Below are 17,091 nucleotides of genomic sequence, written 5' to 3' on the forward strand. Positions count from 1 at the left end.
GCTTACACTCTTCAAAATAAAAGCTCTGAAGCAAAGTGTGACGTCTGTTTCCGGTCATCGACAAGAGGGGGTGGCTGATGACTGCCACCTGTTGGTGAAACGACAGAAGAGCAATTTGAACATAGCAGCATATTTCAGTAGGAAAACACGACTAATGTGTTAATCTTGTGCATGAAATTAAAATTTAAACATTTGAAAATAGATTTACTTAAATATATACATTTTACTATTATATTAAAGTTCTAATAAAAAAGTTCAAAGAAAACTTTTAAAGGTCTTTTACTTTTTAAATATTTTACAAAGATTAGATTAAGTTTAGAAGCATTAAAATCATACACGTTGGATTAGGTCAGATAGTAAAAAGTTCAAGTGTCCGTGATTCAGGCTGATTAGAAGATTTACGATAAAGTTTTCATTCTTCACAAAATAACTTTGTTTTTAGTAACATCTGTCAAGTTTGTGATTAAAGTTCTGACTTCTTTGACAAACCTATTTTATTGGTAAGATCGCGTGTAACCATAATGACACATGGTGTTCTTGTGTTTGTGTGGATTCTGTACAGATGTGTCTTCAGAGAACAGAACAAGATGAAGTGTGTATTCAGGGCAGGAGATCAGCAGACTGTGGAGGATAAATGGGTGAGTATGTTTATGTTTATTTATTTAGCAGATGCTTTTATCCAAAGCGACTTACAATTTATAACCTGTAGGGCATGTTGTGATCTGCGGGGGAAACCGGAGTACCCGGAGGAAACCCACGTATGCATGGGGAGAACACGCAACTCCACGCAGAAAGGCCACAGCTGAGTTTCGAACCTGCAACCTTTGTGCTGCGAGGCAACAGTGCTAACCACTGCTCCACCATGCAGCACCATAGAGAGTAGAAGAATCAGACTCCTGAGTACAAGCCAGCAGGAGATTTCAGCCCTGAGCTGTTCTTCGCTTCTTTATAAAGGAAATTAACATGAAGCTTTGACACTAAAACACTTTATAAATCATACATTCATTGTTTTTCTAAATTAGCTCTAAATAAAAATAGGTTCATTTTTAACTTGAACATTTTACCAACTGATTAAAATGAATGTGAAAAAGTTAAAATAAAACAGCAAATTCCTCCTTTTAGATTCATTTGGAGCTGCAAACCGTTGTGTTTGTGAGCACGCTGCTGTCTGGCTGCTGGTGAGCAGGGACGAATGGGTCTAATCAGACTTCATCTCCACCCTTTTCTAATTCATACGAAAGGAAACTCAATCCTTAACCAACAAATGTTTCAGTTCTGCTGCAAAAGGTTCATTTGAGATGTTAATTGAAGCATCTTTGACATATTTTATTGTGTTAGACTTTTAAATGTTGAATTCAGAGTAAAACTAATGAAGCGGATTGATAAGCAGTGTTTGTCCTGAGTCGTTGATACTAAATGTGATCAGTCTGTGATCACACCCCTCAGAGTCATGTGATCCTTATTGAACTCTGATTGTGTTGCCGCCCTTATCATTGAGGATCCTCAAACCCTTTAAGCCTGTGTGTTGACTGAGGATCAAATCAATCAATCAAATCAAAGCTTTATTTATAAAGCACCTTCTGCAACCCCGTCAGGAAGCCCAAGGCGCTGAACATGGTTCAGTAGAAGGTAAATATATTGAATAAATCAACAATAAAAGCAATTCAAATTACAAAATAGATGAAACATTCTGGTACAGGACAAATGTGTAAAACAATGGATTGAGTGAACCAATGAAAACTGTGAAATAAATTCAACATAATAGAGGGCCAAAATCAAACATGTTCAGGGAACGCCGAGCGGAGGAGGTGGGTTTTTAGGCGACTCTTAAAGACTGGCAGAGAAGGGGACAGCCTAAGTGAGGGTGGCAACTGGTTCCAGAGTAACGGTGCTAGGACTGAGAAAGCCCGGTCCCCACGAGTACGACACCTAGACCGAGGGACAGCGAGCAGGCCTTGGTCAGAGGAGCGCAGAGCGCGTGATGGGGAGTGTCTGTTCAGGAGAGTGGCCAGATAGGGGGGAGCACCACCCTGGAAGAAATTAAAAACAAAGACGAGGATTTTGAATTGTGAGCGATAGCAAACCGGAAGCCAGTGCAGGGAGGCCAGGACCGGACTGATGTGGTCCCGTTTCCTGGTCCCAGTCAGGAACCTGGCGGCGCTGTTCTGCACAACCTGTAGGCGACGCAGTGATGACTGACACAGCCCTGCATAGAGAGAGTTGCAGTAGTCAAGCCTAGAAATTACAAAAGCATGCAGTACCCGCTCCAGGTGGGCTCTCGACAGCATGGGCTTGATTTTTGCAAGGCGTCTCAGGTGAAAGAACCTGGACCGGATCACTGAGTGGATGTGAGCCTCAAATTTAAGTCCAGCATCAAGTTTCACCCCCAAACTGGTCACAACTGGTTTTGAGTAGGGAGAAAGAGGGCCAAGATCAACATAACGACCCACATTCCTGCTGTTGGGTGGATGATTAATCATCTGTGAGATTTTCTTTGTAGTAAAAAATCAATCTTTTCAGGATTTCCCTTAGATCTGACAAACATCCAGAAGTCATGTGAGCAGTTCCATCAATGAGGAGACATTTTCATCTAAAACACAAGAACAAGATGTCCTCAGAAGTATTTGAGAGATTTTAAATCATTGGGGATGCGTTTTATAATTATTTATTTATGTTTTTTTTTTGCTAATTATGACATATAAATTTTTTTTGGCCACACTGTTTATTTCTGTTTTATTTTTTAATCGGGCAAGTTATATTTTTGAAGTTTATATTTTGGAAAAATGTTTCAAGCTTTACTAGAGCTTTAAGACTGAAACAATAATAATAATAATAATAATAATAATAATAATAATAATAATAATAATAAACTAACCCTGAAACTGCCTTAGAAGCATGGACTGATTCTGGCACTTCAGTGAAAGCATACAAATATACAAAAAATATACTACTAATAATAATAATAATAATAATAAGAAGAAGAAGAAGAAGAAGAAGAAGAATGATGATGATGATGAAAACATTGATGTGTTTTTATGTCTCACCAGCAGGGGGAGCTGTTAAACCACGTGAGCACCTCTTACCAAACCAGAGCACTTTGTTACTAAACGGATGACAAAGCAAAACAATTAAACATATTTTGTGATGACTCTAAAACAATCAATAATTTAATTTAAGAACTAAATCTAAATGTAGTCATTAAACTGTTGCTATACAGTTTTAATAGTGTGCAGATTCATCACGTGACTTCTTGTTTTGCCTCATGAACTCTGAGTTTTCTGCATCATGATGACTCATTAAGTATTAACCTATAACCACATGGAGACAGCAGAATCATGCATTTCCCGGGCATCTTTTAAATATTTTGTATTTAAAATACAATTTATTTTATTTCAGGCTTTTTATTTAAATAATTATTTTTAAAATTTATTTCTCTAGGAAAAAACATGTCAACATCTTGCTGATAAGGAATGGAGCCCTCTGCGCATCATCCTCTCACAAACTAACCCACCACTAACCCTAACTACAGCACGGCCGATGGACCTGAGCGTAAAACAGCCTTCTGGTTGTTTTGTCTTGATAAATCCATCAGTTTCTCACAGATCGTAAAGCTACGTTTATATGATCTTCGTGTCTAAATCCTGCTCATGTTTTCTGTCTGAAACTGTTCATCAGTGAAAACTTGACTCGTTCTCTGTTTTTTTATTTTTATTATTAAAAATTCCCTCTGGTTTCTTTTAGGATTCATAGGAATCATCAGACTTTTGTTTTCAGTTTCATTTCTTCCTCTTCCTCCCTGATCACGAGCATCCAGAAACTGGATGCAACAGAACCCCCGGGACCCCCCCGGGACCCCCCCAACGGGGCCGGTGTTCGGAACACCGAATGGAGACGTGTTCTGGTTTCACTGCTGCAGGGGCGCCGCTAGGGGCGCCCTTGGGCTTTGCAGGAAGCCAGAATGTGAGGCATGAATCTGCAGCGCAGAAGTGATTCCATCCATCTTCTTTAACCGCCGCATGGTCGCGCGGGTTGGTGTGCAGAAGTAAATAATTCAGAGCTTTTTATGCACAAAATAGTTGTATTTATATTTTAGAGTGTCTGCTCTGTGTGCTGCAGCTGCCTGATCATAGTAGCACAGGTGTTGTGTCTTGACCTGGAATATCATAAAGCAGGACCTCCAGCTGCACGACCAGCGATGGGTCATCTGATCTTCTCGTGCTGGAGAATCTCGCTGTTGCACAACCTGCAGCGCGTTGTACAATGGTGGGGGTGGAGGGTGCGTGCTGCTGCGACACAAGGCTGGTCACCTGCTCCCGCTTCTTATCCGGGTTCTGCATAAAGTCGTGCCTGCATGGATTCAGATTGAGGAGGAGTCGTGAAAAGGGACTTTTTTTTTGGGGGGGGGGTCTGGAGTAGCAAGGAGGATGAGGAGGAAGATCTGGAAATTCCTCCTCAAGACAGAAAAACCCTCCCAGTAAACAAACTGACAGAGAGAGGGGAGGGGAGAAGTGCGGGGGATTCTCCGAAACCACCCACGTGGGATCGCCGGTTTCTGCTGCGTGCTCGGCCAATCAGCGAGTGTCTTTTGATAGCAGAGGGCCAATCAGTGCTCGAGCAGTTGCTCGCGTTGACGGGAGGCTATAAAAGCGGAGAGTTTCATCTTTTAGAAGCAGAACGCTTCTCTCTCACACACGGAAACCAGCAGCAGGACCTGTCCCTATTACCGGACCTTGGTACCGATCTGGATTAACGCTTGCTTGGCACTTCATCTCTGGAGCTTACCGGAACAGCTGAGCGCTGTGGATATTTGCCTTTATCCTGGATCTTGTGGATTATTTAACTGACTTCGACATGACTCTGGAGGAAGTTGTTGGGTCTAGCAGCACCGAGAAAAAGTAAGTATTTGCTTTCAGATGATGCGTAATTACGCACAAGCTCACATTTTAGTGCAAATGATGCAAGATTATCAGAGTGTTTAGAGCTCGCGCCGGTTCTGTTGCGTTCTGTGCCGGTTTCGGTCCCGTCTAACCGCCTCTGTGTCTCTGCAGGATGGAGCCGGTGAGTCAGGCTCTGGAGGAGCTGCTGGTGGCGGCGCAGCGGCAGGACTGCCTCACCGTGGGAGTCTACGAGTCCGCCAAACTCATGAATGTGTAAGTAGGAGCTGTGACCGACTGGTGCCTGTACGCGCGCCGGTGCTGGTTCTGACCCGGTTCTGTTCTCCTCCTACAGAGATCCGGACAGCGTGGTCCTTTGCCTCCTAGCCACAGATGAGGAGGATGAAGATGACATCGCGCTGCAGATCCACTTCACGCTGCTTCAGGCTTTCTGCTGCGACAACGACATCAACATCCTGCGGGTGTCCGGGATCCGGCGGCTAGCCCAGCTGCTGGGCGACGACACCGAGGACGGGAACGGCAACGGGGGCGAGCCCCGGGACCTGCACTGCATCCTGGTCACTGTAAGTTCTGAGCTCGCGCTGCTGCATCAATGGACCTGACTTAGATCAGAACCAGGAGATGAATCTGTGTTGCATGAAACTAAAGCAAATGTCCGCCTTGTTCTGCAGAATCCCCCGGTCCACCCGCTGCAGTGCCAGGCCCTGCAGGACGTCAGCAGCTTCTGCAAGGAGAGCCGCTGTAAGAACCAGTGGGTCCCCTGCCTGGAGCTGCAGGACCGCTAACTGGCGCCGAACCGAGCAGAACCGCCGAGGAGCGGTGGATGGAGCTGAATTAACGCAAACGACCAGTCCTCGTGAGAAGAGGCGTAACGGCGTTTGAGAGGCGCGGGACCGAGCCGTGGATGCATAAACCGACCCATCCGGTCAGGAGCGCGTGAGGTGTCGTTGCTGGTTCCGAGAGCCGAACCGAACTGGACCGTGCTGGATGGCGGAGTTACAGAGATGGAGGCGTTTTGATGCGATGAGTGATAGCGAGGAGCTGCACGTGACGTTCCGGACTGGGCTGCAAGTGATGCAGGTGTTCCGCTCACCTGTTCGGACACAACTGGACACTTTGTTTTACAGTGACGTCATGTCTGATTATTTACCTGATGGAAGAATGAATCAGCGTGTTGATGTAAATAAACAGTTGAAAGATAAATGACTTCCCGAGTGTTTCGTGCGTGTGTGTGTGTGCGTGCGTGCGTGTGTGTGTGTGCGTGCGTGCGTGTGTGTGTGCGTGCGTGCGTGTGTGTGTGCGTGCGTGTGTGTGCGTGCGTGTGTGTGCGTGCGTGTGTGTGTGCGTGCGTGCGTGTGTGTGCGTGCGTGCGTGTGTGTGTGCGTGCGTGCGTGTGTGTGCGTGCGTGCGTGCGTGTGTGTGTGCGTGCGTGCGTGCGTGTGTGTGTGTGCGTGCGTGCGTGTGTGTGTGAACTAAGTTCGGTTCTGAAAGGGTGCTGGGATACTGTCAGACTTACAGCCAGCAGCCTCAGGCACAGGAAGTGCTTATGCAAGAGTTTATCCCGGTGCATCATGGGAAGTGTAGTCATCTGCAGAATGAGCCGGAAGAGTTCCTCAGAGTTCAGATTAAAGGACCTGGAGTCATTTCTTCTTCAAAACAAAACTGATGAGAAGCAAACAGAGTCAGAAATAATGAATCCTTTACTTAAACTGATTATCGCATCAACATCTGGGATCAAAAGTTAATTTTTGAATTAATGAATGGTAAATAGTAAAAGTTCAGCCTTTTCTGGGGAAAATCTGTAGAAATCTGCTCTGTTTCTCCAGAAGTCTCTTTGAATTGCTCAACTCGAAGGAAAATAAACAGTTTAAAGTCGATGAAGAGGTTTTACTCTGCAGGAGCTTTTATGGGAGGAGATGGATTACAGGTTCAGTGTCTGATGGGACTCTGCAGGATAAAAATGGATGAAAATATGGAGGAGTGTGTTAGTGGAGACACACACACACACACACGGCTCAGTTTCCTTGGCGATGCCCCGGCTTCCTGCAGCACATCCCAGTAGGAACAGCAGAGATGGGACTGGTGGTGGTCGGAGGGACCGGTGGCGCCAGTGCTCGGCAGCCTCGCCTCTGTCAGTGCTCCCCAGGGCAGCTGTGGCTACATCGTAGCTCATCACCACCAGAGTGTGAATGTGTGTGTGAATGGGTGAATGACTGATTGTGTTGTAAAGCGCCTTGGGGGGTTCCATGACTCTATATAAAGTACAGGCCATTCACCATAACTGTTTAAACAGGGAATCTTGCTGCTTGTTTTAGTTTTTTTATTTTTTCAGATTTATTTTGTCCACAAAGACAAAACGAGTAAAACAAAACAAATAAACGGCTGCTGCAAGTTAACTTATCTAGAAACCATAATTTTACCATAACTTAAAACATGTGACCTGAATAAAATCAAAGCATTTAACTTCCTCCAACCTATAACTTAGTACTTAAGCAACTTGCAAAGTTTAATTTCACTAAACTTGCATATTTTATTTTATTTTATTTGAACTTTATTACATGTTTTTACTAACTTAAATAATATCACTTACTCTAAATGGACCTATTAAACCCTAATCCAAATAAGTTGAATTTACTTAAAAGTGACAATGTGACAGGCTGGTGAAGGCAGTAACTGACACCAGATCATGACTCACACACCCATAAATGCTAACAGCCAATAAAAGTGGAGCACTCTAAGTCAAGTCAAGAGTATCTGGTGTGAACAACCACAGTATTAATAACAATGGGACGGCGCAGCCGTACAGCATTACTTTGACCAACCTCCTCACTTATAGGGCCAACGTGATACAAAAAGTAGCACCACATCTGCAACACTGAATGAAATAATAACTGAGAACAACAATCATCCACAATAAAGATCCATTAACACCCCAAAATAGAGCAAAATAACTGAAAACATGACTACCCACAATGCACCCCCCCCCCCCCCCAAGTTGTTTATTGTTCCTGAAATCCAACAGAATTGCTAGTTTGTGGTTGTTTTTCTTGTAAATCCACAAATATTTAAAATAATATACAAGTCTGCTTATCAGATACACTTTAGGGTTGACGTAAAGATGAATGGAATAAAATAGAAACATAAAATAATAAATCAATCATTTTTGGTTAATTGTACTCATTAAAGTTAAGTTGTCCGTACTGATTAATTTAAGTTAAGTTTACTTAGAAAATAAATAGTTCAATGTACTTAAAACAAGGAAAAGGTTGAACAAGCTCAACACATTTGAGTTCTAAAAACATTTTTTTTAATTATGAGTTTTGTCTACTCAATATATTTGATTATTTGAACTTTTGGGTTTACAGTGGTACTCAAAGGTATGGGGCCAGACTACGTGTGTTGGATCTCCTTATGGGGCGATGGTGGCACAGGAGTTAAGTGCTCGCCCCGTAATCAGAAGGTTGCAGGTTCGAGCCCCGCTCAGTCTGTCGCTGCTGTTGTGTCCTTGGGCAAGACATTTAACCCACATTGCCTGCTGGTGGTGGTCGGAGGGACCGGTGCGCCTCTATCAGTGCGGCCCATGCAGGGCAGCTGTGGCTACGTTGTAGCTCACCCCCACCAGTGTGTGAATGTGTGTGTGAATGGGTGAATGACTGATTGTGTTGTAAAGCACCTTGAGGGGCTCCAGGACTCTAGATGGCGCTACATCCAATACAGGCCATTTACCATTTATGGTACCCAGCAGAGCTCTGAGATCTTTAGGAGGTAGAACCGGGTCAGAACCAAACAGGGTGAAGCTTTCAGATGTGCCCCAACTTTAAAATCAAAACGGAAAACATTCATGTATTCATCAGCTGCTAAATAACGTTCCCCATGCCGCACCTTCTGCACTGTAACTGCTCAGCCTTTAAATTACTCTTTTTTCTTACGTTTAATTAGATTTGAGTTCGTTTGAACTTGATTTTAAAATCTGCTGCTTTACGTTGATTTGAACGTTTTGTGTTCTTGCTCCTGGAATCTGAACTGCTTCCGTGTGTGAAGCGCGCCATAAAAGCAAAGCCAGCTTGCCCTTTTCGCATCTACTTTGTGTTGTTGTTGTTTTCTCTCCACAGCTGTTAGCTTGTTGTTCGTCATGTGCTTGAAAATGTGTTTGCATCTGGTCTGCTCTGCGTGCTCGGGTTCAGAATCAACAGCCAAGGGACTCGGAGTTGTTTTGTGAAATGATCAAAAAGAACACCGGTCTTCTGGTATTTGTTAAGGGAAGAGCACAGAACAGCGAGTTTCTCCCATGTTCCTGGAGTTGTCCCGGGCAGGGGTGAAGTATTTCTGCAGAACCACAGAACACAGAGTCCCCCGGGTGTGCGTGTTTGTGTGGAAGCTGCTCAGCTGTAAACTGAAGCTCCGTGTGCACAAACAGGATCAACCTTTGCCCGTGACGTCACATCCTGATGTCACATCCTGCTGGAGGTGACGGGAACTCCACGGGCCTGTTGGTTTTGGCCGTCGGCCCGGCCCCGCGGAGTCCAGACGGGACCGCGGCTCATCTGACAGCTCGATCAAAGTCCTCCTGGTGACGGAGAGCTGGGATCAGCCAATCAGCTGCAGCCACTGGCATCAGGAACCATCCTAAACAACAAGACGCCAAAGTCACTCGTTTGATCTGTTTTCTACCTGAAGATGTTCGGCTGCATCAACGTGAACATAATGTGGAGCTAAAACAACACAAAGGCCAAGAAAAAGTCAAACCTCCAAACCGTAAAACAACAACGGAGCGGACGCCGGACCAGAGCTACAACGCTGCTGCTCTGAGGCTTCCATCAACCCAACCGGACTCCTGCAGCGCAAACGATCCAGAACGCACCGAAAAAGTGGGAAATTAGAGACTCAGCAGCAGCAGCTGAAGTTCGAGACACAAAACGTTCCAAACCTTTACCAGTTTGTCAGAAATGTATGGGACCATTCAGTCTTATGGAAGAGGGGGGGGGGCGGCTAGGAGGTCTGGGATTCCCAAACTGGGATCGAACATGAAGCCATCTTTTTTGGCTTATCCCAGGTTGGGTCACAGGAGAGGGGAAACCCTGAGACACCCGCAGCTCTGGGAGTTTCAGGGCAGGATCCCTCCCATCACCCAGAAACCCCCCAAAGGGAGGAGATCAGGAGGCCTTCTGGTCAGGATGAGGAGGAGCAGCTGCTCCCATCACTAAGGTCGAGGAAGATCATGGATGCGGGCTTCATTTTCCAGTCATGATTCAAATCTCAAGATAAAAGGAGAGAGTCGGAGCATGGAGCAATGACTGGACTGGAGTACCGGGGTTCCCTCCTGGAGCCATGCCCAGGGGTGGGGGGGTCACCGACACCTCACAGGTGTGCCTGGTTGTCCCGATCTGCAGCTCCATGAACTAGTTTCATTAAACCACAACACACACGCAGGGCAGCCAGGCTGATGAACGCTGACCTCTCAGCCAGAACAGAGCAGAGTTCAACTAAACCTCACGTATAAAAAACACATCTTAAAGTTTCTAAAGAAAACGGTAGGTTTAACCCTCCTGCTGTCCTAATGTGGCAGCACCACCTCACCCCTGCCACGTGGACCTCCAGGGATAAACCATCAACCCTGCCCAGTGGTCACCTTTCCTGGCGGGGTCCCCCATGAGGGCAGTGGGAGGGTTAAATCTTAACTAATGCGTTTGAAGATGGCAGCAGAATGTTTTAGAACACGGCTCCAGGGGGCACCACGGGGCCCGCGGCCACCCCTTGCCACCCCTCGTGGTTTAAACACAACCAGAATGATGGATGACGGAGAACCTGCTAGCTGATCGTCTAAACCCAGTCGTGTCTGAAACACCGATCTGGTTTCTGGTTTTCAGCTGAATGAAAACCGGGTTTACTGTGTTTTTTTAATAAAGTTGGTCACTGACTGTCTGAACGTCAGACTCGACCTCTAGAACTTCCATGGTCCGGATCCTCAGCTGCTCAGGAACTCTGTGGACCCACTCAGGAACTTCCACGGGCGTCCAGCAGGAACGGAGAGGAGCTGTTACGTAACCTCTGGATTTTCTGTTCCAGGACTTTTCTACCAGCAGAGAAGTTTGTTGTTTTGGACTCTTGAAATCAGGAGGGGCCTCAGGCTTTGGTTTAACGTGACCAAATCCACCGTAGATCAGTTCAGTTGTTGTTTTTTAAAAGCCAAACGGTTCCAAATGCAGCTTTGACTCAACGACGTGGAGCTCCTGAGTCCCGTCTGACAGAGAGCCGTTGCTCCTCGCAGCATCACGGATTTCTGCTGCATCCCGTTAGCCGCGCCGCTCGGCAGAAAGGCGTGTTTGGTATGTGGAAACGTTTCTGTTATGCAGGTTTTCTTATCTCACCATCATGGAGACCTTGGCTCTCCTCCAACACCTCGCCTCTGTCAGATGGGTCATTCTGAGCGGCCGGTCGTGGAAAACCCCGACAACTCGCTTCGCTCTGCAGAGCCCAGGCAGACATGTCTCTATTCTCTCCATTAGACCTTTCCTATTCAGACAACAAAATCAAAGCTTCAAACAAGCAAATCTTTTCATTTTGGGCCTTTTAAAGGACAGAATATATTTTGCATCCAAACTCTTTTCAGCACGAATGAAAATAATCAGAAGTTCCAGCAAAAATGCTGCTGAAGTGTTTTGCACGAAGGGAATTTGCAGGATTTGCAATATAAGTCTGTGTGGTGATGGTTTCCATGGTTACACAGCAAACATTCAACCTCAGGTAGCTACGGGACAGGGACGGGCCGTTAAAGACAAGTGGATCACGCCCTGAACGCACACCGAGCTTTAGAAGCTGATCCCACATCAGAGATGTTGTTGACGCCAGGGCGGAGGTCACATGACCCCAGTTTAGACAGACGTGGAGTCTCTGATGAGATGGAAGGAATGTACGGGCTCCACGCACACCTCTAGGTGTGTGTGTGTGTGTGTGGGTGGGTGTCACATTCTGCAGGTTTGTAGTTTAGTTAAGTATTTAAATAGGTGAAACAGCTCTGCTCACTTTTCCCGATGCCTTTCATTTTCCAGATGTTTTACATTCCAGCTGTGATCATGTGGACTTTTTTACTCGTCTCGTCGATGCAGGATTAGGAAAAGTGTGTCTGGAGTTTAGTTTGACTCCAGTTGGGATCCTGGTCACCTGGAATCTCTCCGGCCCTCCGGGAGGTTCCGGAAAGGTCCAAACCCAGGAGAGCGAGCAGCTAGACGGTCAGTGATGCACAAGTCCAGTGAATGAATGGATGAATGGCAGCTTTTCTCCGTGGCAGGTGTTTCTAGATTTGCTCCACTGCCGTTGGGATGAAGATGTCCTGCATCAGATTAATGTGCATAAAAATCACAAATGTGAAAGAGACTTTGAAACTTTGGCAAGAGCTTGGAGCAAATGCTGCAAATGCAAACGTAAAAGTTCCTTCCTGCCTCGGCCAAGAAGGCTCCTAATTTATTTGTTCTTTGGTTTCCAACCTCTCACAGAAACTAACCTCCGATAACCCAATCCCTAGTCCTAATCCTAGTCCCAGTTTTGAACTAGATCCTCTCCCAGTGAAGGACTGGGTTTACTGTCAGCTCCACACATCAGAGACAGATTCAAACGGGCCTGGACCAGAACTCGAGGACTTAATAACGAGGAAGCGTTGTTTTATTGGAGCTGAGAGGAAAACTTTTGGTTCCATCTTGGTTTTAAATTTTCCAGCTCCAAACGTTCGATTCTTTAGTCCCGCTTGTTCCTGTTCCTGGACGGGTCAGATGTTTTTCTCTCACATGAGAAACGTTCCCCACGTCTTCTCTGATGACACCGTGTGAGTGTTCGTGACGCTGCTGATCCCATAAATTCTCTGAAACAGCTTCTTTATTTTAGGACGGTTTAAAATCAGACCCGTGTGTCACCCCAGCAGCTATTTTCTGTTGCTCAGCAGCAACATCCACAAGCAGCGAGGAGCCTCCGCTCTCACCACGCGTCACGTTGCCGTGGAAACAGATGAAAGGTGGCGATTGGACGGCCGGACGTGCCAAAGCTCTGAAATGCGCTGGTTAAGGATCCGAAACGGAGCCGAGCAGAGCGTTACGTGGGGAGATCCTAATGCTGCGTCACAGACCATGTAAGGGCGCTTCTGGATGAGGGAGGATGAGTCACATGGAGGAAGAGCCTGGGGGGGAGGCATCTGGAGCCCGAGGAAGACGTGCCACTCTTCTCATCTCCAGCTCCGCTGTTTGGAAGGAAGTCTTTATTTTATCAGTTTCTGATAAACCAACCAATCAGCTTTCAGATCCTAAACATTCATGTAAAAATAATCAACCGTATGAAAGAAACTCCTGATTTGATGTTGCGTGGACGTTTTTATCTTCTGATTTGGTTTTTATGTCCACGTTTGTGTCTACATGGACACTTTTGAAGCTGCCTCTCAAATTTGTGTGTCTCTTTAACGATATTTATTTTTGCGTTTAAATTTTGGAAATCCAGAAACTCACTGGGTTGCAGTTACTGGCGATGATTTGCTAATTCTGTTCACGAGGATGTTTTGAAATTGCCTCCAAATGTTTTCAGTGACTCTCTGGTTTAGGGTCGTTGTGGAGGAGCTCCTCACAACTAGGGATGTCCCGATCAGCATTTTAGGCATCCGATCCGATTTCCAGTCAATCAATCAAATCAAATAAAAGAGTATTAATCCCAGAGGGACATTAGAGTTTCAGGACACAAAATTCAGAGATCAGACAGACATACATGGGCAAGACACATGACAAGAATTGGTGACTGTGGTCTTTCGCAACCCTGAGTCGTGCTACCTTAATAGAGAGAAAAGGGTTACATGAGGATTGGTTCAGGTGGAGGGAAAAAAAGGCACTTCAGAGTTACCCTCCACCAGGAGGGCAGCTTTGCTCTGCAAAAAAAAAAAAAACAAAAAAAAAAAACAGCTCAGACAGAAATGCAACAGACTTCAGACAACACTACACAAGTGTCCACTAGGTGGGTGGTGGGTTGGGACTCCCCCACTTCAGTTCCTGCAGCCACGATCAGCAGCACATGTCACCTCAGTGTGGATAGGGGGAGGAGCATTGAGGGTTGGAGGGTTAGGGTGAGGCAGACACTTTGTCTACTTTTAAGACTAGGCTTAAAACATTTTTATTTGATAGGGCCTATGGTTAAAATCTGATGTTAGCCTAGATCTGGACAAGTGGGGGAGTAGAGGCAGGTGGAGTGTACAGTCGGTAAAGACGACTCTCCCGTGCCCCGCCTCCAACATGCCTCCATCTAAATAGGATAGATTATGCAGAGTTATCTCTGTAGTTATGCTGCTATAGGCTTAGACTGCTGGAGGACACACTGACCACTTCTCACACTCGACTACTTTCTTCTACAATCTGCTCTTTAACTGTATTATTTCCTGCTATTTCAGCTGTTAACTTTATTTTCTCTCTAAGTGTTTTTCTCCCCAGAAGAAGCTACAATGATGTTCTGCTGAGCTGTGGTGGCCTCATGGAGGGGGCCATCGTCTAGCACACTGCTGCTAACCACTTATACATTCTCCCTCTCCTGATAATAACTTTTTGCTTTCCTTGACGTTGGATGTGCTACTACTAGTTTATCTGTTTAATTATAGATCCACTAGAATAAATACAATAAAGTTTATCTCTCACCAAATAGAATATTTACCAAGAAAGGGAGTTTTATAAAAGGGAGTTTTTCTCTCCACTGTCGCTACATGCTTGTTTAGTAAGAGGATTGCTGTAAAGACTCTGACACTGGTCAGTGACTTGATACAACACCTTAAGACAACTCTTGTCGTGATTTGGCGCTTTATAAATAAACTTGAATTGAATTGAATAGTCTCCATCTGGTGTCCATCTAGTCTCCATTTAGTCTCCATCTAGTCTCCATCTAGTCTCCATGTCGTCTCCATCTAGTCTCCATTTAGTCTCCATGTATTCTACATTTAGTCTCCATCTAGTCTCAATGTCGTCTCCATTTAGTCTCCATCTGGTCTTCATCGAGTCTCCATTTAGTCTCCATCTAGTCTCCACCGAGTCTCCAGTTGGTCCCAAACTATTATAACCAGGGATATTTGTTTGCATTTGTTTAACCATTTGTAGCAAGTTTTCTTTTATTAGCTTTTCGTCTTTTCTCTGGATTTTGTCTCTTTGGATCATGTCGACTATTATTTTGTTCTTGTTGTTTAGAGTTTGAATGATTTTGTGGTTTTGGGCGACCAGATTGTTCCTGCTGTCACCTGGACTCGCTCTGATGTAGCTGTGTCTTTGTCCGTGGTGGTTTTTGTAACTTTTGCTCATTTCTGGTTATTTTCTGTTGGTTTCTTGTCTGGATTTAGACTCGGAGCTCTAACCTGTAGCTCCTGCTCTGGGTGCAGCAGCATCTGGAGCTGATTAGCTCTTCTTGTAAGTTCCTATCAGCAGCTGCTCAGCTGATAGACTCTCTATGGAAAAAAGTTCACAAGCCCAACTCTGCTTTCTTCTCCTCTTCCACATGAAAAAGCCCTCAGGATGACGGCACAAAGCAAGTCTCAGCTGTCAGATTGCGGACTCCGCCGCGGTTTGTAGATGGAAGGTGTGTTTGTTGTGTTTTGGATCGAGAACACACCCTTTTATGTTTTCTCCCACAGAGTGAATCTTTCTGCTCCTCCCTGTGGGACTTTGATGAAGTGCTGAGACTTCTCTAAAGCAGCCGACTGTCCTCGTCTCACTCAGGATTTAATTTGAGACACAAACTCATAAAGAGGGAAAACTCTGCCTAATGCCTCTTGTCAGGAATGTCAGGAATGTGGCTCCACATTCTTTGTGTTTGTGTCATCCAGCGTTTTCCTGTTTTTGATCTCACTTTTTCATTCGTGATTCCAGACAACAGCAACATGTTTTTCTTTTGTTATTTTCATGCACCTGTTCACGAGCTGCAGGGAGTTTTGAAGCTTGTTTCTGGAGATCCCTAACCTGACCAGCCAGCTCCACGCTTCCATGTTTTCTGTGCAGAAAACAGAGGACGAGTCTGGCCGGCCAGGCCAGGAAATCCCCTGAGTGGGTCAAAAACTCAAAACAGTGGTGTTCAGTAAATGGTAAATGGCCTGTATTTGATATAGCGCCTCCTAGTGTCATGGAACCCCCCAAGGTGCTTTACAACATCATCAGTCATCCATCCATTCACACACACATTCACACCCTGGTGGCCACAGGTGCCCTGGGGGGGTGCACTGGGAGGCGAGGCTGCCGAGCACCGACGCCACCGGCCCCTCCGACCACCACCAGCAGGCGACGGGTAGCCTGGCAACGCTCCATTGACGGCTCTCGGTTGTGGGGCGGGTTCTACCGTCGTCTTTCAAATGATCTCCGCATGCTACTGGACAATGAATGTGACGTACTCACCGCAACAGCTATCGTTAAATGAGGCGGTCCGCAGTTGAAGGAGAAAACGCATCATTTTTTCTAAAAAAACAAAAGCACTAAAATACATCTATCTGCTCCTGATTCTGATGAAGCCAAGTTCTAATAATCCAACATGGATGTAAAAGCCGTTTCAAACGAGCTGTCGCCATCTTGTTTCACTCTGTTGCATCATCCCACCCACCAGGCTTTTAGAGTGCCCTGATTGGCCCACAAAGCGGATAAAGCTCTGTGATTTGTTCACTAAGCAGATAGAGCACTATGATTGGCCCACCATCATGGACCAATCACAGCTCTTTATGTGTTTGAAACCCCTCTACAGAGCTGTGATTGGCCAGCCAGAATGCTGTTGGGGCTGCAGAGGTTCCAGTGGAGCGTTCCTAGACCAAACTTTGCAAAGCAAGAATTTGGTCCAGTTCACTAGGCTAGGCGACGGGGGCAGGCAGGCGGTTGTAAAGATCATTTCATAAACACAGAAGCAAACGCAGGACAAAACAAACGTGACGATAACGGGAGGTCATCTAAAGGTCAGCCGGAGCGGTTTTAGTCTCTGTGGTTCAGGAGTAGTGTTCTGACCTTCATACGATAGTTTCTGGTGCAGCAGAGCTGAACCACTTCTCAGCTGGTCATTTATTTGATGCATCTTTATAAATAAAGTTGCATTATTTTGTAAAAAAAAAAAATTTAAATGCAAGTTCCAGTTTCCGCTCAGAAACACAGTTAAATACTTTTTTGTCAGGCTGAACTTTTCATCACGCCGTGTTTTTCTGACACAAACCAGAAATGAC

The 17,091-nt window shown here is 45.5% G+C and overlaps 1 protein-coding gene across 1 annotated transcript; it reads left to right on the forward strand.

The window, feature by feature from the left end:
• The first annotated feature begins 4,665 nt into the window (after positions 1-4,665).
• On the forward strand, positions 4,666-6,098 carry LOC107393104 (growth arrest and DNA damage-inducible protein GADD45 beta). Its single transcript, XM_015971274.3, has 4 exons — positions 4,666-4,895; positions 5,049-5,150; positions 5,230-5,458; positions 5,567-6,098. The coding sequence occupies exons 1-4, from the start codon at positions 4,852-4,854 to the stop codon at positions 5,678-5,680; spliced, it is 489 nt and encodes a 162-aa protein (XP_015826760.1). The 5' UTR covers positions 4,666-4,851; the 3' UTR covers positions 5,681-6,098.
• Positions 6,099-17,091: the final 10,993 nt, after the last annotated feature.

Source organism: Nothobranchius furzeri, chromosome 8 (assembly GCF_043380555.1).
Source record: "Nothobranchius furzeri strain GRZ-AD chromosome 8, NfurGRZ-RIMD1, whole genome shotgun sequence".
NCBI classification, from domain to species: Eukaryota; Metazoa; Chordata; class Actinopteri; order Cyprinodontiformes; family Nothobranchiidae; genus Nothobranchius; species Nothobranchius furzeri.

What these genes read in the sequence shown, in the direction of transcription:
- LOC107393104 (XM_015971274.3), top strand. Translation starts at nt 4,852, where the DNA reads ATGACTCTGGAGGAAGTTGTTGGGTCTAGCAGCACCGAGAAAAA. An exon ending in TCTAGCAGCACCGAGAAAAA is followed by an intron (nt 4,896 to 5,048) that starts GTAAGTATTTGC and finishes GTGTCTCTGCAG; the next exon opens with GATGGAGCCGGTGAGTCAGG. An exon ending in TCCGCCAAACTCATGAATGT is followed by an intron (nt 5,151 to 5,229) that starts GTAAGTAGGAGC and finishes CTCCTCCTACAG; the next exon opens with AGATCCGGACAGCGTGGTCC.